We start from the raw sequence: 21,977 nt of genomic DNA on the forward strand, positions 1-21,977 counted from the left end.
AAAGGGGGATCTACTCTCATTATAAGGAGATAGGAGGATAATATATACAAGGAATCTATGACACAAGCAACTATGAATCTGGATGGGACTGCGTCCATATTCCCTCTATGCATAGTTTCCCACATAACAACTAATCATGTACCAATAGCTAATTGGTATGTGGCACGTGTCATTATTTTGTTTATCATTGTTTCATTTCACCCACTGTACTTTTGTGTACAGCAAATAGATACAGTGGCTCGCATCATAGATTCAGATTAGTGTCTAAGTACATTCTTACACTGTTCATTTGACAATAGGACAAAATTTTGAAGATTACACTCTCTTTATTTTTACAATAAAGATACTAAAGTTAAAATATAATATTAAGAATTGAATTATTATTTTTTAGATAATATTTATCGATTTATGAATTATTTAATTAATCCAATTCGAATAGAGTAAAATCATATTGACGATAAAACTTTCTGTACCAAATTTTAATATATTATCAATGTAAAAGAATTTTACGCTTACTTGTTGTTATACTGTTTAATGAATTTAATATTTCATATAATTATTAATAAATTTAAACTTATTAATTAAATAACATGTCAACTCAGAATTAGATAGAAGTGTAAAAAAGTTTTATTAGAATAACAGTATATCAAAATTAAGCTTATTTATCATTTATTAATTAATTGTTGATTAGATTTAAGTGATAATTGCAAATATTTGTTGTAAATCAGTGATTAATAATATATATTGTTAAGTTATTTGTTAATTAGAATATATGGAAAAGTATATTATAAATGGTCTGGCGTGTCGATTCAGATTATATCTTAAGGAATAGTTTTCTTATTCGATTAGAATTTAGAGTATAATATTAATACAAATTGGGACTAATGTTTTGAAATTTGTATCATGTAAGCAAATTAATTTAATACCAATTTCATATCATTTAATCCTTATTCTTTCTACTTTCTTACCTACTTAATTCCCTATAATTGTAACATGAATTCAAAGAGTATTATACTCGATTACCTGTCACATCATTATTTCGCTGTTAAATTTTTTAGAATATAAAATGGGTCCCCAACTTTTCATGTTATTGTACATTTTTTTTCTCTTATGCAACCAATTACAACTATGTACTCGAGGAAGTACAAAATTGTATTATTAATGTTATTTTTTCTTTCTCCGCTACGTTAGTCGAAGTCTTTCGAGGAGAAAAAAAATAGCTTTTAAAATTACAATTATGTACTACCCATAATACATAGTTGTAATTGATTGTTGCAAAAAAAATTTCCTTGCAACAACATAAGAAGTGATTTTGCCATATAAAATTAATGTAGACCTTTACTAAGCGGCGTAAAGGATCCAATAAGGAAACATGTATATCATGCATATACGCAACCCCATAATGCACAAAGCCTCTTCAATAGTCAATGGCTAAAGAACAAGCATAAAGTTCCCATTATTCCAAGGTATCATAGCCCATTAAAAGTCATCTCATAGTCAGAAAAGCCAACATAATCCACCAATGAGAGATATATCGTCATACTAGCATATATATTTAGCCAAATACTTGTTCTATCAAGTTCAAAACTTGTTCCTATAGTTATAGCACAGATCAACACAAATAAAAGAAAAAAACAAAATCACAAATAGGGAATTCTTCACGAGATTCCCTCAGTACAATCGCCACTGGAAGAACGCACATCACTAAATAATTAATCAAATAAGATTATCAATGTCGGAGCATGGATTTGATAAATATTATGCATAATTATGATAAAAATATTATTTAGAAAGTCGAATAATGCTTAAAGTCTCTTTTCTAATGAAAACTGCAGATACCAGTTTTGCTTCGTGATATAAACGCGTACCGATGAAGTGTTCCGAAAAATTATAAAAAAAATATGACAATTCCTAGAAAAATGTCTAGGTTAAGAATATGAAGTTTGGGAGTAAAATAATTAGTGGAGCTATTAGAACTAATACAGATGGATTAAGTGAATGCACCTATAAATAAAAATTTGCACATAACCCTAGGTCATATTCTACCAATTTCTACGTAGTGTCTTCATTTCCTTCATAGCTGCCATGAACCCTTTTGCATAGCTCTTGTCACCTCCCCTTCAAGAACACCTCAATACACCATTTTTCTTCTTTCTTGAGTTGATCAACCATTGATACAACTTGAAAGTAACTATCTTGCGAGGCAAAAAGATCCCTTCTTGGAACCTTCTTATTGCTGTTTTAGGGAGGTCAGAGTGAGCCTTGTGAGTTTTTAGAGTTTGAGCCAATATCAAGCATGCTTGGAAGCTCTTAGCGGTGAGAGGAGTGATTTGCATCACTCCATTTTCGTGTACGGTGCTTGGTGGAAGCAAAGAGTGGATTTTCCAACCTTAAAGACACTCCATTTTCTGTTTACGGAGCCTTGGGTACCTTCTACACCTTCGTTCTTGAGTTTTTATAGAAAAGAATGAACATTGATGCAGGTATAAGAGAAAGCTGGTAACCGAAGTGTAAAAATGGTATAACACACCTAAAAAGGCATGCTTGAACGTTTGGTGTCATGAAAAATGGAAGGATATCTTCGCGAAAATGCAAAACTGCATTCTGTCGCGAAATATCTGGATATTAATATCCGGATATGGATATCCGGATATTGACCCTGTGATATCTGGATATTGATATCCGGTCCCCGAGGAATATCCGGATATTCTAGAAAATTCATGTTTTGAGCTATCTTGTCCAAACAGAAGCGTGAGTTAGGTTTCTGGACCCTTAATTGGTTAGTATGAACCTCGGTAATAATCTAACTAAGTCAGAATCAATGAGATTGACTGCTTATGGCTTTGAGAGAAGCCTACGGTCATTAAACGAAAAAGGAAACATTATCTTAAGGCAATGAACTTCTAGACTATGAATATTAATGATATTTCTAGTATAAACAGACTGTGATTGTGCTGTTTGGTGACCCGTGGACCTTGTGTGGAATTCTAGTTAGTAATACTAACCTGACAAGTAGCTTTCGTTTCCTCAATTTTATCCATTGATAGTTCCACCATACTTCATAGAGGGGTGATTTATATGCATGATGTATTTTCTGAAAATATGTGAAGAATGTTTGATATATTGTTGAGCTGGTTTATGAGTGCAAATGTCATATGTTATGTATGTGGGGTGTTCCACCCTAGACGGTAATCCCTGAGTATGTGAGGCACGTACAAGATGGTAACTCCGTGGGTGAGGCACAAGAGAGGAGCCTTGTACTGTGGGTTGCAGACATGCGTAATCCCTACCTTTTATTCTCTAGCCAGTAGGATGCATACACACATGACATAGACATATGCTGCATTGCATGGAGATTTGCAATTATACTGTTATTATCTTTTTGAACTTATATTGCACATGTAAGTGAGCTTGGGGTGAAGAGATCCTTGAGGGCCCCTTGTCTTACTGAGATTTCTTGTTAGAGATCTCACCTCGTGTGGGACACATTTTCAGGTACAGGTGTTCCTGAGGCTGAGACCTCCTAGGAAGTTTCTCATGAGGTGTGTGAGTGATGACAAAGCACGCTGAAAAGTTTTGTGTTGGTTTGTGGGGACAATCCTTGATCCTGCAAGTGGTCCGACCTTACACATATGAACTATTACTTATATGTAGATCCTTTATAGTAGTATCCATGAGATGATCTTTCCCTAATGAAGAAGAATCAGGTAGGCTTAAAATATTTATCATGGGATGTAAAAGATTTGGACATGGATGCTCATATTCAGACTCACTCAGCACAACAGGATTACTATTACTCCCTTCAATTCTTCTCCCAGATTAGTTATTCCTAGTAGAAACCACAAGAGAACCTTTGGACGCATCTCTCCCCTGCAAGACCTAAACCTCTTTTTGATAGGTCTTTTTGTTTTCTAATCTGGGAAAAAGAACCTCTGTCATAACACTTTAATGAAGGAGGCTTTTCCCCAAGCAACTTGGCTTTCTCCCAAGTGAAAATACCTTCTCCAAATAACCACCATTTTCTAATACTCAATGACTCAGCACAACCAATTCCAGAGTTTGCATAATCATAAATTTCTACCATTCTTATATAAGAAGAAAAATTACTTAAGGACATTTGATCAGATGCAAAAAAGTGTGTTGAAAAATAAAAGGGAAGGAGGAATATAAACCCAAAAATCAAAAAAAGCAAAATATGGCTAAAAAAATCCAAAAAAAAAAAAAAACATCAGAAAGGCAAATACAAATGTAAACCCATAAAAGCAAAGGAGAAATGCCTATAAATGCAAGTAAAACCCAAAACAAAAAAAAATATAAGAAAAAGAGAAAGGAAATGCCAATACCTTAACCTATGAAAGTGCTTGAACTCTAAATCCTTTTTATATAAGCCTGGAAGCAACATGATCACAATGAAACCAGAAAATAAAGATTTTTTGGAAAAAGGAAAAAGCTTTAGAAGATTTCTTTGAAGGGGTTAGGAAGAGAAGAAAATGGTTAAACGAAAGATAGGAGAGAGTTTTTACAAATGAAATGATAAAGTTCACTCCATTCTCAAACTATACAAAAGGTCATAAAGGGGAAAAAAAGGTAAAAACAAAGGAAAATATTAAACAGTAAAAGTGAAATCCTAAAAGTACTATACATGTGTCAGATATTAGAGACACATGATTAAGACATTTTAATAATTATCATTTAACTGACAATTCAAAGTCTTATCAACTGATTTTAAGTGGCGATGTGACAGTTATTAACTAAAATAGAAGGTAACCCCCTAAATTTTACTTTTTACCACAACAGTACACGAGGAATGATACCACAATAATTGTACATCCCGCTCCTTATGCTAATGACATGAGCAATGGGCTAGGGGCAACTGATGTGGACCGATACTAAGTTGGATAAAGGATTCAATCTAATAACTGCCCAAAGGCCCAAAGACATAAACTTAGTTAGTAAGGAAACATCTATATCGCGTGTATACATAATCCCTGAATACATTGCTAGATTGACGACATCGCAGGAGCAACATGCCTCCATAATCACTAAAGGCTAAAGAACAAGATAAGGTTTCAGTTATGCCTAGGTATCATAGCTCAATAAAAGGTATTCTGCAGACAAAATAAAATGACAAAGCCACTGTAATCCACTAGTGAGAAGTATACCGTCACATTAAGGTGGCATAACAAGGCAATAAGCAGGTCATGTCACTACTATAAAAGAGATGCTCAAAGCCCCAAGTATAATCATCTTCTTCCAATTTACTCAAACTTGTCATTCAAATACTAACTTCAGCGTCAAAAAGTCTTATAGGTACCCAACCCCATCTTCCCCAAATAAACATACTCCAATGGTATCACAATCACTATAATGCTTATATCATCCCATGTAACAAAGCAAATCCCATCACAATCATCCATCAATAATCCCTTTTGACCGAATTTAACCATGTGTAATCAAGCTCAATTCATATTGGACTAGTATTATTATATCTATAATTATTTTCCTTTTGTCTTTATCAATATACCTTAAACCCATTGCGTCTATTTTCAAAATCCATTGTCCCTGCTGCGTAGTTTTTGAGATATCAAATAAAAAGTTAGACATGTTATTCAAAGTTTTTCAAGGTTACCCCCGTTCTCCAGTTGATGATACAATATTTGTAAGTAATACTCTATCATTATTTTTTATTACAAGAAAAAATTATTTATTTACATCATATGTTAATTTTTAGTTAGCTATTTTCTTCTGTTATCATTTTTTTATCTATCTATTTTAGATGCATTTTAAAATTATGCATATTTACACTTCAAAAAATATTATTCGCTTACATTGTTTTGGACCGGTCATCTTGCCCAATCCACTGAGCTTCGGTTATGGCTCTCTCTTTTAAGATTATGAAATAATTTTCACTTATAAATATCCCTTCTTCAGCTATTGAAGGAAGTCTTAAATCTATCATTCTATGATTTGCTTCTCTGTTAAAATACAGAGTTACCGTACCCTTTACACCATCTTTCACTCTCAACATTCGACTAAGGAATACACGGTGACTCCCTTATAAAGTGTTTGTCCATACTCCATACTCCATACTACAGCTTCTAAAAGCTTATATCGAGATATTTCACCTTATTAAAGGAAACATCTAATCTCATCACAGTTCATACACTATCACAGCATCTGTCTGAACATTTTAAATTAAAAATAAAATAAAATTAAATACATACATATATATATATATATATATATATATATATATATATATATATATATATATATCTTGTAGATCCCTACACAGATGAATTATTGAAAGAAAAAAAAATTGTTCTTTTAACATAACGTAGTACTGTGATATTATTGTAAAAATTAATAGCAAGAATGATAAACATTTGTTCTTTGTCTTGAATGGCATGATGATGGGATGCTATTTTGAAGGAAGCTAATCAATCGGAATATCAGTCTGCATATATATTCGTATTAAATAATGGTGTATTTGTAAACAAAAAACAACAGATAAAAGCAGAATTTGTTGGCCTTTTCTTGACGTCACAATGTTTGTAAGGTACATTACAAGCCACGCGAACCTGGACTGGAATCAAGTTAGATTCAATTAGATGCATTTTATGAAATGGGTTACAACTTACAACAATGCAGAGGCTTTCCATCATTTTTGACATCCAAGTGTTGTCATTTTCGCCGATTGATGTCATTAACAAAGAAATTACCCATTTTCATTTCATCAATTATCAAGGTTTGTTTGAATAGAATGAAATGAAATAAAGTAAATAAATCGAAGATCTTAATCTATGCTGCACCGACATCGATATGAGATACAATACGACACGACACTCAGACACGTTAATTCTAAAAAATATTAAATTTTGACACGTTAGGACACGTTTTGATAGTATATAGTATTTTTAATTTGTATAGTGTATATTATTATATTTAGTATTCAATAATTTAACAAAAAAATAAAGCTAAACTTACAATACCCATCAATTTTGCAAAGAAACATAATATATCTCAAATATTTATATTAAACTCAATAAGGTCGTAATCGTAATCTAACAAATTTATATACTTTGAACTCAATAATATGAAACTCAATGAAACACAACATAATCTTTAAATCTTTTTTGAGTCTTTGCAAAGAGTATTGGAATGTCGAAAAGTATCGGTGAGTGTCGAAAAGTGCCAACACGACACATCAAATTTTTTAAAGTGTCAGCATGGTAGATCTTAATCATTAGTATTTGAATGATTCAAAATTAAATAACGCATGATAGAATTCATTTTATTACATTTTATTTAATTTATTTTTTTAATTAATAAAAATATGAGGTAAAATCATCTTTATTTTTTATAATATTATTTAATATTCTTTCACTTTTATAATTAATAATACTTTTTTGTTTTATCATAAAACATTTAAACAAATAAAATATTTATTTCATTTCATTTCCTTTTATTTTATATAAGCTATTATCAGATATCGATCTGCAGATAACCTAACAATTGATGCAGAGACAGTATGTGAACCCATACACTGCATCAACGATTTGTCAGTCTATCCGTTAATTATTTTATTTTTTTCATGCAAGTATGAAATGGTAATTATATATGCAAATATGCAAGTACGAAAATATGAACAAAAGATAACACAATTTACGAGTTCTCTCTCTCTCTCTCTCTCTCTCTCTCTCTCTCCATATATATATATATATATATATATATATATATATATATATATTCAATATTTCTCTTATCACATTTATTTATTTATTTTAAAAAAAATTCAATCATTTACCAAATCTCATTTCTCCTCTCCTATAATGTAACAAATAAAAAACAATTATCAAATAATTACTCCAATTACATTTCACATTTTTCTTTAATTCAATAAGTGAACAATGGAATTAATTCAATTGTAAAACACCATTAAGAAAATATGATCAATAACATATATCACTAAAGACTGTTCTGACAATATCAGTTAATTATTTATACCAGTAAATTTTTATCTTAAATTTTCAGTTTACTTATGTATTTTACATACCAATACATTAATAAGTTATGGAAGACTTTCTAATAACTAATCACCTTAATGATGGCCTGCATAATAAACCTTATGCCCTTCACGCAAATGGAATTCCAAATTTACATTTTCCAGTAAAAGTGTAACTACTTGGATTTATTTGAACATCATGCAAGGTTATCAGAAAAGCTACTTTGATTAAAAAAAACCATATAAAAACCAGATACAGATAAAAATATGGTGTTGGCAACCATAAAAGTTGAAATGAATTACAGCAATCATAAAACCAAGATGCTTTCCAGCTAAATCTAAAGATGAACAAAACCTTGCCCCGTATCAATTTCATGACAAAACATAAAATACTGCTTAATAATGCAGGATCATGAGCCACATCACACTATCAACACAGCATTCTAATAAACACTAACCGCACTGGTCAAGGCAAGCATTTAGCAAGAATCAATAGCATCCATTGCTATCATGCCTGGTTGCCACCACCCCTTGAACGTCCACCCATTCGTCCACCCATTCGTCCTCTACCACGGCCATATCCCCTGCCTCCACCTCTGCCTCTTTCATAACCAGCACCTCCTCCACCTCTGCCTCCTTCATAACCTCCACCTCTGCCTCCTTCATAACCTCCACCTCTGCCACCTTCATAACCAGAACCACCTCCACCTCTGCCACCTTCGTAACCAGAACCTCTGCCACCTTCGTAACCAGAACCTCTGCCACCTTCGTAACCAGAACCACCTCCACCTCTGCCACCTTCGTAACCAGAACCTCTACCACCTTCATAACCAGAACCACCTCCACCTCTGCCACCTTCGTAACCAGAACCTCTACCACCTTCATAACCAGAACCCCCTCCACCTCTGCCACCTTCGTAACCTGCACCTCCACCTCTGCCACCATAACCTCCTCTGCCACCTTCATAACCTGTTACAAAACGCAGTAGTTAAAGTTCAGCTTATAATCAGATTGAAGAAGCATCTTCTAGGTATATATACTTCATAAATATAACAACAGTTTTTCACATTTGGCCGGGATAAGTGCATTAACTAAGAAAATAGGTAACTAAGTAGCATTTACATGTTGCATTCCTCAAGAGGAAAAACATAAAGCAGGATAAAAAACAGACCTAGAGTGAAAAAAGCTCTTTCTTCCTACTGTTATTTTTACTCAGAAAAACAAAATTAAAAGGTAATAAACAACAAACAAAGAGCACAAACTCAAGTAATTAGAATAGATAAAGAAAATCCATTAACATTTATCATCATCACAGCAAAATGGGGAGAATATGCAATCAAGTAAACATACCACGATACCCCCAACCTCTTCCACGCCCACCCCCTCGGCCACGATTTGAATACCCACCATTATCTGTCAGGAACTGAGCACAATTAAAAAGAAGACTAACTAAAGAGAATTATATAAACATCCAGACAATAAGATGAACAACCAAAGCACTATAACTCAGCATTCAGAATCCATACCTTGATAATTTGCATATCCACCCTGGTAATACCCATATCCACCTTGATAATTTCCATAACCACCTTGATATCCATAACCACCCCTTCCCCAATTCCTTCCTCTCCCTCTACCCCTACCACGACCTCGACCTCGGCCATACGAGACTAAAAGAAGATATTGGATGTGCTAAAAGTTAGAAACTATAGTGTATTTAACAATCTGATGACTAATTATTGTAGAAGATATATGCATGGTTACCTTCATTTACAGCATCATAAGGACCATGTGCAGGTTTTATAGCTTGCTGCTGATAATTGAAGTGTGGCTTTGGTTGTTCCACATTATATGGAGCTTGATAACTATAAACAAAATCATATAGACAACATCCTAAATAGGTCAAGTCAAACAATCCAGGAAAGGATTCATGATATAGGCTTGGAAATTATCCCCAGCAGGCCATTATAACAGGCAACACTTCAACCTGAATAAAAATTAGAAATAAGATCATACAAGTTCTTTCAAGAACTTACCCAGGAGAGTTTTTGTTTAGTTCTCTAGTTGATAAAGTGACTGAGATCATAGAGACATGTCGAGTCATTTCCACACTGCATTAAATTTGATGTTCAGCAACTTTGCTACCCAAATACACAAAGATGCATGCACAAGGTGGAAGCTTCATATAAACTTACGGTACAAGACCCTCCTCAATGGGTTCCCACACATCTGTTATGCTAACTGAACTGATTGCAGTCTCTTGGTGCAGCGCAATCCTCTTCTGCATAAGGAGATACAAAGCCAGTCACGGAAAAATCAACCTGAATTCTGAAGCATCCTGTATTTTCTTGATTTTGACCTTTTTTAACTTTTCAATAAACATTCATTCTAAAGTTATTGGCCTGGGAACCCCCCAATTGTCTGTCATTATTTCCATTTATTATAGGGCCATTTGAAATTTCTTCATATATTTCGCTCTTTTTTACTGGAAACATATGCTAGACTGTCAATTGCATAAATTTTAAAGAAAATAAAATGAACAAGAGAGGAACTCGTTCCAAAGAGTTTTGACCTTTAAAATCTCTACAATGGCAACTGTCTTGCTGATTGCTTGTCCCATTGCCTTCAAGACAATCTCCTTTGCATGCTTTTCCTGGATGGATTACAACATACAACAATAAAACAGCATAAACCAGCATATCATGACTAGTTTCTGGCAGATCTGCAAAATATGAATAAATAGAACATGCATAGGCATGTAGGGGTGTAAATGAGTTCAGCTATCCATGAACTATTTAACCTAAACTAGTTAAATGCTCAATCCAGCTTGTATGTGTATCTAAATAAACAAGCTCAAGCTCAAGCTTGGCTTTAGAATCGATTATATAATTGAGCTAAGCTCAAGCTTTATAGGTTTGATGTTAAAAGCTCGTGAAAAGATCATGCGAGTGAGTATATGCAACAAAAAAATGTTAATTTTAGATAACAAAAGTGGTACAGATGATAATAATTTATACATTTCTATTACTTAGTATATTGTCATTTATCTAGAGAATAAAAATTACTTTACTTCCATTTTCAAATATTCTTTCTTTTCTTTCCCCCGATTTTCACTTCATCTTCTTGCATGAAAATGTCTACTAAATACTAAATTAATAAACTTCAAAATACTTCAAGAAGAGAATTTATAAAGGGAAAGAAAATAATCAAGCTAAAACAAGCCAGGCTCAAGCTTCATATCTTTAAACAAGTCAGGCCTGAGCTTTAAATTTGGCTTGTTTAAATAATCGAGTCAAGCTTGGGCATCATCCTTTTCTTCACAAGTAAACCTGACCTTCAAGTGCTTGCTTCACTTGAGTCATTTACACCCCATACACATGAATACAAACACAGCACAAAATGACATGTCCCAATTAAAAATAACTGCAGTAAAGAGGTCTAACAATTAACTAACTAGAAATGTTCAAAAAAAACTTTCAACTGACGATATTAGAGTTTATATAATGATTTTTCTACAAGAAAAGACAACAAAATCAGGTTTCAAATAAATTATAGTCAGCAAGTAAAAGAAGCAATTCAGTAATATTGTACAATAATTTCAATAAATGAGAAAGGAGTGACAAAAGAATAAAAAACAGAAGTCAAAAAAGTCAAGTAATCCTGATCATCGTTGTCAAATTGTGACACCCATTGTGAATCTGAATGCTGATTTCTTAACGTTGAATAATGAATAGTAGCATAAGATATGTTAACAGAGTAATAAATAATTTTAAAAAAAATTGTAAAAGATGCATATACATGTAAAGCGAAAAAAATGCTAATTCAAGTTAACAAGAATAATATCACATATGACACTTGACCAAATATTTAGAAACCTAATTTTAATCACAAATTTTACATATGTCAAACCATATATACATAAATCATAGATTAATATCTGATTATGTTTAAAAATTATGCAAGCAAAAAATTAATAAAATCATAAAAAACGTGGCAAACAGAGTTCGACAGTCACACAAAGATGCATAAGGTCTCCATTTGAATAGAAACAGAAGAATGGCAGAGCAAAACAGATTCTTTTCTGGCCTTGGTGAATTTTCAAATGATTGAGTGTCCGTTGGGAAAATAAAAAGCAAAGAAAAATTAATACCATTTGTTATATCAGCCTATTAGATCCAATCACCAATTTAAAAAAAGCATTTCTGGTACTATAGAATTCTTCAATTCATCAAATCACCCCAATCTGCACCACAACATCATGATTCTAATAGGTTTCCAATTCAAATTCTGATTGGAATTGTTCCATTTGTTTATTGCATCGAATTGTATGATTTGAATCAGAAATTGTAAAATTTCCATTACAATGGCCCAAATTTTAAGTGTAGCAGAGATAATAGTGTGGAGCTGGAGCTGGATGAGTAAGCATAAAAGATAAGAAAAAATTCACAAGGTTGAAGTCGCACATATTGATGAGAAAATGACACAAACTCATCTAAGGTAGTTTGGTCATGTAGGGGAAGATCAACATAAGCCCACCTAGCGGGATAAGGTTTTGTTGTTGATGATGTCAATCCAAATTTTGTCAGAATAAATAACTTAACCACAGAATACCAACACCTACCCTGCAATTTGCACAAACGAAAAAAAGAGGGGGAGAGAGAGGAGGGTACAGGCAACAGACACCACAATTATGTTCTTGTTTAGATTAACTTATTTGAGTCAATACATTAACAAAAACATAAAATCACAGATAAGTTGAATGGGTTCAAACATGAAGTGTATAACTAACAAATTTAAAAAGTAAATGTTGAGATTTAAATACTAAAAGAAAAACTACAGAACCTCAAAACTTAAAAAATAAATATCATTTTATTTTGATTTACAAACTTAAAAGAAAATTTTTAGTTTTTCTCATTTAATATATTTCTTAATACAACAATTTCTTTCAATCTCTTCTACTTCTATAAGAAGACTTCCTAATTTGTAATTACTTCAATTTCCTACTCAGTTTAAGAAATTTCTGGGTATGCAGCTGCTTGGCTTTTGTTAACAAAATGTAAAAGCCAATCATCGCCTAGATTGTTGTCATTATCCATTAAAATGAACTTGGCTCCTTATTTCCTAATACCAAAGGTTTAATTAATTAGTAATTTCCCCAATCTCCCTAATTGAATGTTGTATGAGGGATTTCTTCTTGTAGTGGTCCTCTTCTTCTTTCTGCTAATTTAAATCATTTCTATTACAAATACACAAATTGCAGACATCATGTATCATCCCTGTTCTAGAATTACAGTATGGACCATTTTGATGATTGGAAAAAGCATGGAACCGAACAAAATAGATACCCCAAATTAGTCAAACAAAAGAAAACCAAAAGCCACTGAACATTCCAAAAAATACCACATCAAAACAGATATATAACAACTTGAATAATCCACAAAACAACAATTCCTTCTTCTATGCATTGATTAAATAAACTATGCCCATTACAAGCTCTTAATAATATTAACAAGGACCACTAACACTTACCCTGAACTTTATAGGCCAAATTGTTAAAAAACAATGAAGGGTAGTTTAATTATTTATTTATTTATTTCGTAACCTAATATCTACATACAATCAAAGGCTAGGAGAACAAACGGAAACACACAATGACACCAATCACAGACAACTCAAATACACAAACCTCGTCAATTGTAAATCAATCAATAAGCAATGTTAAAAACACGAATCCGACAACTCGGAACATTCCGAAAATGCCACCTCAAAAACCCAGAAACTGATAAGACAACCTCAATCCTCACAACGAAATAAAAAAATATAAAAAAAAGCAAAAAAATATATATCACTACGGGTTCACATTCGTTGAATCATCGATTCATCAAATACTACGCCAACACACAAAACAACTCGGCATGCAAAAGAATCGAGGAAAATGCAGATTCATTGAAGCAAAAGGGGAAAAATGAGGACCTGAAGAAGGGAACTGGCGTAGGTGATGTAGTTTCGGATAGCGCCTTGGGTAGTGATTCGGATCTCATTCTCGTTGATGGGAGATTCAGGTTTAGGCTTCTCAACTTTCTGGTACCTATCCATGGTTGTTTGGGAAGAGAGAGAGAGAGAATGGGAATGGGAAACCCTAAGCTTAAAACCCTAAGCGAGAGTATGAAAAAAAGAAGAGAAAGACGATAGAAGATTATAAAGTGTTTTTTTTTCTCTCTAAAACCTCAGGGTCCGAATGTTACGCTTACGGGTTTGGGGTTATACCAGTGAAACCCTTGCTGCATGCCTCAATCATCTTTTCTTTTTTTGTCATCCCTGCCAGCGTGTGGGTCACACGTACGGCTTAGATTGGCTTCTCTGCTTTTTTTTATAATTTTTTTTAATAAAAGATAATTAAACCAGAGATAAATGTTTATAAAAAAAAAACAGAGTATACTTTGTTTTATATTCATTTATAGGATTGAATTTCAAAATGGAAACAAATTAAAATATTATATTATTTAATGATCAAAATTTCATTGCGTTTAAGGGACACTTGCCTATTTGTTTTAGGATTTTTGAGAGAGCTATGGTCTCTTCAAATTCTACATACTTCAAGGCGATCTTTTTTTCCCAATGTATCACGTATTCTTCATTCATAAATACAAGATTAATAACCCTTGATTACGGAATTGATTAGTCATAATGCAATTACATAATTATAGGATCAATTACCCATAATTATAAAAATAATTACCCAAAATATTCACTAAAAATGTGATTTATAATTAATATTTCTAACTAATATCGAATCTACCCATAATTAAAATACTGCACTTATTATGCACTGTCAAGGTTTGACAGTGCATGTGATTTTCTTGGCGCATATGCATTTCATATTTTTTTTAGACTATCTTTGCACTCTTCCCCCTTTTTTTTTTTTTTTTTTTTGATAACATGCACTCTTCCCTTTTAAATAAGATAAATTATATATTTTTTACTCTTCAGCACGTATAAAAGTGACTAAATTGAAAATTTATGATTGATAAAAAAGTTAATAAATAAATAATAGTGACCTTAAACACCTTTTATAATTAGAAATCAATACGTCTAAAAAAATTAAAAATTAAAATAATTTATTATATTAAATAGTCCTAAATTGAAGGCACAAATTCTCGTTGTAAACAAATCTCTTAGCGATATTGAACCAAACAATAAAAGAGTTTCCTAAGATTTTTTTTTTCTTCAAACATGATTCTAATGATCATGACAAGCAAGAAAATTTTGAATTTCATGACTCTAATTGTCCCTTTGGGGTGATTTAGACCCTTTGGATATCTCCCACGACCCGAGCAGACAAAATGGCCCTTGTAGATATGAGATTAATCTTAAGTCAAGCAGTGTCGCAATTATATAGCTCTTACAACCAATTTTGAATATTCTTATTATTGACTTTGGAACTTCACTTAAAAAATTTATTTCATCTTTTAAAATCTTGTAGAAAATAATAGGTTTTAAAAGTTAGTTGTGAGTAGGGGTGTTCATCAACCGATCCAAACCGATTCAAACCGTGAAAATCGAACCGAAAAATCGATAACCGAATAAACCAAAAACCGAAAAATCGAAAACCGAAAGAAAACCGCAAATTTTAATTGGATTGGATCGATTTTCGGATGGGTTGATGAAAACCGATCCAATATATTAATTATCCTCTACTTACTTGTCCTTTCTCCAATCATAGCCCAAAGATTTCTAAACTCAAGACCCATTAACTCATCAACTAAACCCAAAAAAAAACTTAGTCACGTCTCATCAACTCTATAGTATTGTTTACTGATATTTTTGTATTTCAATTTTTTTTTTACAAAGTCAATATATACAAAAGATGTTATTTGCACAATAATCATGAAATTAATTTTAGGATATTCAAGAAACCGAAAACCGATCTAATCCAAACCGAAAAAAATTGGATTGGATCGGATCGGATTTGAAAAAAAATCTAAACCGAATGGATGATTACATGATCAAACCGAAGGGATTGGATTGGATGAGTTTTGCTTCCAAAACCGATCCAATCCAGACCGCGAACACCCCTAGTTGTGAGCCACCTTGACAATTTCAAAGAGAAAAACTAGACCCTAAAGAATTTTTTTTTATTTCTAGTGGACACCCTTAAAGATTCATTTATATTAAAATAGATTGAAGTTAGCATATATTAATCTCTCAATGGATGAAAGTGTCATTTTCAAATTAAAGAAGATAATGTAATTTAAACATTTTTTAATAGAAGAAAGTATTATTTAACATTTTATATATATTCGATCCAAAAGGGATCGTATTCAATGTAGGATTTGAGGATCAATGATATATATAGAAAGGATAGCATCAAAGAGCGGTAGATCATTGTGCACAAACACAGGCGATAAGCCAAAGGGGGTGGTGTGGAGTGTAAACATAGTGACAGTAAAGAGGCTAAGGTTTCAAAAGTGTGTACGTGTGGGTTTAACCCTTTATTTATAAAGAGGGTTTACCTGAAGGTGGAAGAGTTTATGAAGGATTCAAATTCTCAATTAGATAAAGCTCGAATCTTGCAAAGTCTACGGGACCTATTATGTAGGTCTAGAACAGTTACCCATGAGTTTGGTAATTTGACGGTTTGAACTACCGGGCTAAAGTAGCAAGCTTTTTGAACTCGAGGTGCCGAAGGACCGAGTGGCTTTTGTCTAAGCTTGAATTATTAATCTAGAGTGGCTAGTCATCATGTCATTCTATGCTTCTTGTGGTTGGGTGAGCTCAATGTCCATGGACCAATTCAATCTTTTGAGGAAATTTCAAATGAAATATGTGTTGCCTTGCTCTTCTTAAGGTTGTCTAAATTTTCTTACTTATGAAGGTTGGCTTATGAGTCAGTTAATATGAGTCCCTCATAAAGCTCGGCCTCTTAGCTTATCATTGGTTTCTTTAGGGTTTATGGAAATTGGCATCTCATTAACTGTTGGTTTCTTTCAGGTTCATCTTGATGATTTTGTCTTTACACAAGTTACATGTCCTCATTGGTCGAATATGTGACGGAGATCGTGATGCATCCTCATCTTCCACTGTCTTTGAGTCTACGTGTTCCAGTTTGCTGGTTTTCTTCTCGAACCTTGGGTTTCGATTCCCCCTCACGCTCTTCCATATCTCGATTATCCACTTCTTTAGGGTTGCCCTCATTCAGTTGCATCCAAACTTGTGAGAATACGTCCACATATTTGAGCTGGTTTGTAACCATTTAAACCTTCCATGTACCTTAAATCCCTTCTTCTACCTCTTTGAGGTCGTCACCCCCCACAGTGGGTCTAAACCGCCAGATAAAAAGGTTTGGCTAACACTTTATGGAGTTCTAAGGAAGGGGCTCTTTAAGGTTTACAAGGACTTCTACAAGATATTTATATTTCAGTACTTCAACGTGTTGGCTACGAAGAGAACAAACCCTTTGTTTTTTTTACCAAGAAGGGTGCCCTTAGGTTCTCTTTTATACTAGATTGACAAGAATTACTAGGAGAAGCAAGCCAAGTATCGTATTCCTGCATCTAGATTAACGGTCGAAGAGGAGGTGGCAACCATATCCTCCTTACCTAGTGGAGGATTACAACATCATGGACTCTGGATGGTTATTGAAAAAGGTTAAGAATAAGATCGGTGAAACCATTGGTAGGGTTGCTTGGGTACCACTATTGGTTTCTATCTCTTTTTTGCTTTTAACTTCTTTACTTTTCTTGTTTACGAATTAGATGTGGGCCCTTTCTTACCTTGTCATCCTAGAGAAGATAAGTGTAACACCCAGTATGCACCCGGTGTATTAAACATACAATGGTAATAGCGCAGCTAATTAAATGCGGAAGCTAACTTTTTCTTTCCAATTATGAACTATTCATTATTAACCAAGTGGATTACTTATTCCTTTTCAAAATATGTATGTAAATTACAATAAATGACTAACTGAACAACCTCATAGTATAATAACTGAATATCTAGTCACGGAACTACAACATGTAGTCCAGATAATATCCTGATACATTATACAACTCTAGACTAAATAACATAACAGAAATCAATGTGGCATGGACAACTCCCATGCTCACCAAATCAGGCAACATAGCCAAACAATGTCTCGAATTAAATAGCAATCTAATGACAGTAAAGCATAATCATCATCCAGGCATATCAGCATAGCAGTATGTATAAATCAACTCAATTCCGGCCTCCTGCCGCTAGAAGCATCTACCCCTGAGGTACCTGTACCTGAAAATATGCCCCAACACGATGTGAGATCTCTAAAAAAAAAATCTCAATAAGATAAGGGGTCCTCAAGGATCTCTCCACCCCAAGCTCACTTATATGTGCAATATAAGTTCCAAAATAGTATAACAATATAATTTCCAAAACTTGTGCAATGCAGCATATATCTATGTCATATGTATATACATCCTACTGGCCAGAGAATAAAAGGTAGGGATTACATACGTCTACAATCTACAGTACAAGGAACACTGCTTGCACCTCACTCACGGAATTACCATCATTTATTTTCATAAAAACACAGCATGCATATAACCATCCCTCCATGAGGTATGGTGGAACCAATAATGGGCAAAACCGAGGACACAGAAGCTTACCTCTCAAGCTAACAATCCAAACACGAGTCCACACTAGCCCAAGGTCACCAAACAACACAATCACGGTCTGTTTACACCAGAGATATTATCAATATAATTCATCTAGGAGTTCATTACATTACGACAATGTTTCCTTTTTCATTTCGTACTCTTAGGCTTCTCCCAAAGCCATAAGCCTTTAATTTGAGTGATTCTAACTTAGTTAACTTATTACAGAGGTTCATACAAACCACTCAAAGGTCCAGAAACCCAATCCAAGCTTCTGTTCGGACATAACAATGCATGATTCAAAATTCTCAAAATATCCGAATATTCCACGGGGACATATCCGGATATCGCAAACCCCATATCCGGATATCCATATCCGGATATCATATCCAGATATTTCGCGACAGAATGCAGTTTCTACATTTCGCGAAGATAGCCATCCAAGGCCTCATTTTTAACACTTTTACACGTCCAAGTATTTTATACCCATTTAGGTCAATGTTCATGTTGGTTACTTAATCCTATCATATTACATGCCAAGACTTGATCTTTAACAAGAAAACTCATGAACAGAGTTAAGAACATACCCCCAACAGCTCAAAACAGCAAAAATAAGGTGTCTTGATGGTTTTTATACCACTCTACAATGCAGCAAACACATGGCCACGAAAATGAGCATCAAGCTAGGTCTTTTCTCTATCAAAGTGGCTTCTTGAAGCTTCCAATGTCAAGAAAATGGCTTTCACACCCTCAACAATGGAGTCAGGCCCTTAAACCTCCTCACACAGCAACTACCCTCAGAAGACAAGAGCCTCTCACCCACACAAGGCCTATTACTTAGTGTTTACTAGATTGAGGGAGAAGAATCAAAGAGAAAGGTGGTCTCTTGGTGGGTTTTCAGGTAAGGAAGGCAATGAATTGGTGAAGAGAAGGTGGCAGTAACAAGCACCCACGCAGAAAATTGAAGGATCAACCTAGGGCTTTGTGCAACCTTAGTATATATAGGTGCATTAAGTTTAATCCCACTGTATTAGCACTAATAGCTCCACTAGTCATTTTAACTTCAAACTTCAGATTCTTAACCTAGCCATTTTTCTAGGATTTATCATATTTTTATTATAATTTTGTGGCACTTTGTTGGTACGCATTTTTACGTAGTCGATATCAGTTCTGATGTCAGTTCTCATTATTACTGCTCCAAACTTGGTTTACTAGACCTACGTATTATTCTAGGAATATTCATGTGCTTATTATATTTTTTCGGGATACTTCATCGGTACACATTTATACTGTGAAGCAGAACTGGTATCTGCACTTTTCGTCAGAAAAGCAACTTTAAGCGTTATTAAACCCTTGTGATAATTATTCTAATCTTACCATATTTATTCAAGGTCAATTATGGAATTATTCTCTTAAACTCATAATTTATTATTTAAATTCTTAATTTAACAGTACAGGTTCTTGTAAGTATAACACCTCGTATTTCTAAACTATATGATTATATATGATAATGTGATCTAAAAGGGTAGGATTAGTGAAATTTCGAAAATTAGGGCCAAAATACATAAAAAGGGCAAAATGGTAATTTACCAAACACATAACCCTGGCAAGAAAAATTGAGTAGAAGGTCTCAACTGGTAAAAATAATGTCGAAAATGGATTTAGGATGAAAAATCGAGTGGATAGGTAAGTTTCAAAAAATGTGATGAATAGTGATTTTCCGGTGTAAAATATTGCGGTATAATTATACCAATAAGCGTGAAAATATGATCAGTATTTTTATGAAGTAAAAATATGACGTGAACGAGAAAAATACGTAAGTTATGAATTTGTGAGTTAAATTGGGTGATTTAAGAAAATTAAATGACATGTGAGACCCATTTAAGTGACTTAAGTGGGTGGAAAGACAAAAAGTGCCAAAATTTGATTTCTTCTCTCTCCTCTCTTCCTCCCCAACCCGTGGAGCTCACCATTGATGGGGGCTTTTCCTTGAAACTTCCATCAAACCAAAACATCATCAAAACCTCTCCAAAAGCCAAAGTGTTATACATCAAAGTTCAAGTAAATGGCATTCTAAACCCAACCATAACACTCTCCACTCTTGAAACTCATTATTTTGGGAGAAAATCATCACCCTCTTCCATGAAAATTTGGAGATAAATAAGTGTTCTTGGAGTTGTTACTCAAGCCATTGCTTGGGTATTGTGTGGAGGAGCCCTTGGCCTTGATTCTTGGTGAGTAGCTCTACTTGTAGGTGTTTAATTTGGTAGATTTGAAATTGGTGACCTAAAGCATGTGTATACGGATTAATATAGTTAGAGAGCTCAAATTGAAAATGTGTATTAAATAAAAGTGACTTAGAATGATGTGTTAGAGTGATTAAACTCATAAAAATTATTGGTGAAATTATTGGTGTGTTGTGTAATTAAATGATTGAGTTGTGGAGCATTGGTATGTGTTAATAATAGGATTGTATGATATGTGTGAGTGTTGAATTGGATTGAAAACCTTGTAGGGTACTTCCTTGAGGAATTCGAACCATAGTGTGGTTGGAGGGGAAAATGATGTGAAAATATGGTTTAGGCAATGGTTGATGCTTTAGTGCATAATTGGTGGATTGGTGAATTAGTTTGATGACTAAAAGAGTTAAGGTAGTTAAATTAAATGGGAAAGGGCCATTAGGCCTAAGTGATTCTAATTGGCTATAATTCTTGTGAAGTTGATTGATTGTTTGCAATTGGTTGATGATCTTGGTATTGATTTATATAGTTTGCCTCTCACGGACGCAATAGAGGAGGATTGAACTTTGGTGCTTACTTGAGGAGCATTACTCTTGGAGTTGAGGTAAATCATTGGAACTTGGGTTTTGTGGAAGGTTGTGGTTAGATTTTGTGCTTTTGACATTGTGTGAAATTGTATGTTCATACATTGTTGCTTGAATTGTGTGATATATCTGTGATCTCTGGCCAGTAGATGTACGTGGTTTGGACTTCCACTGGAGATATCCCTTTGGGGGATCCCAGTCGGGTTTTGTCGTGGGGCCGACTCTGGGAGCGGTACCGAGATGATCCAAACGTGGAACTTCCGCTGAATAGGTCTCTTGAGGAGTTCCAGTTGAATTTTTCCATGGGGTCGTCTCATCCATGGGAGAGGCACCAGGAAGATTCCCGGAAGTTATATGATGGGGTCCTTGAACGAAATCCTGGTATCGATGTTCTTGGATGTGAGCCCAGTTGGTTGTGACTTTGTATCTTATGCATTTTACATATGTTTCTTTTTGCACATTGAGTGAGCCATGGGGTGGAGTGATCCTCTAGTACCCTTGGTTTACTGAGATATATTTG

At 33.8% G+C, this 21,977-nt stretch overlaps 1 protein-coding gene across 2 annotated transcripts; it reads right to left on the reverse strand.

Moving 5' to 3' along the window:
* Positions 1 to 8,229: 8,229 nt before the first annotated feature.
* On the reverse strand, positions 8,230 to 14,233 carry LOC133295992 (glycine-rich cell wall structural protein 1.0). Of its 2 annotated transcripts, none has more exons than XM_061494937.1 (8): positions 13,979 to 14,233; positions 10,578 to 10,658; positions 10,201 to 10,286; positions 10,042 to 10,116; positions 9,770 to 9,870; positions 9,532 to 9,675; positions 9,356 to 9,418; positions 8,230 to 8,956 (listed from the first exon to the last, which is right to left on the reverse strand). In XM_061494937.1, exons 1-8 carry the CDS (start codon positions 14,099 to 14,101, stop codon positions 8,514 to 8,516), a joined length of 1,116 nt encoding a protein of 371 aa, XP_061350921.1. In that variant the 5' UTR covers positions 14,102 to 14,233; the 3' UTR covers positions 8,230 to 8,513. The 2 variants fall into 2 exon arrangements, with proteins under 2 accessions (XP_061350921.1, XP_061350920.1); XM_061494936.1 differs by having other exon boundaries at positions 8,230 to 8,974.
* Positions 14,234 to 21,977: the final 7,744 nt, after the last annotated feature.

Source organism: Gastrolobium bilobum, unplaced genomic scaffold, assembly GCF_033153095.1.
Source record: "Gastrolobium bilobum isolate Gb01-03AN ecotype WA unplaced genomic scaffold, APGP_CSIRO_Gbil_v1 utg35429, whole genome shotgun sequence".
NCBI classification, from domain to species: domain Eukaryota; kingdom Viridiplantae; phylum Streptophyta; class Magnoliopsida; order Fabales; family Fabaceae; genus Gastrolobium; species Gastrolobium bilobum.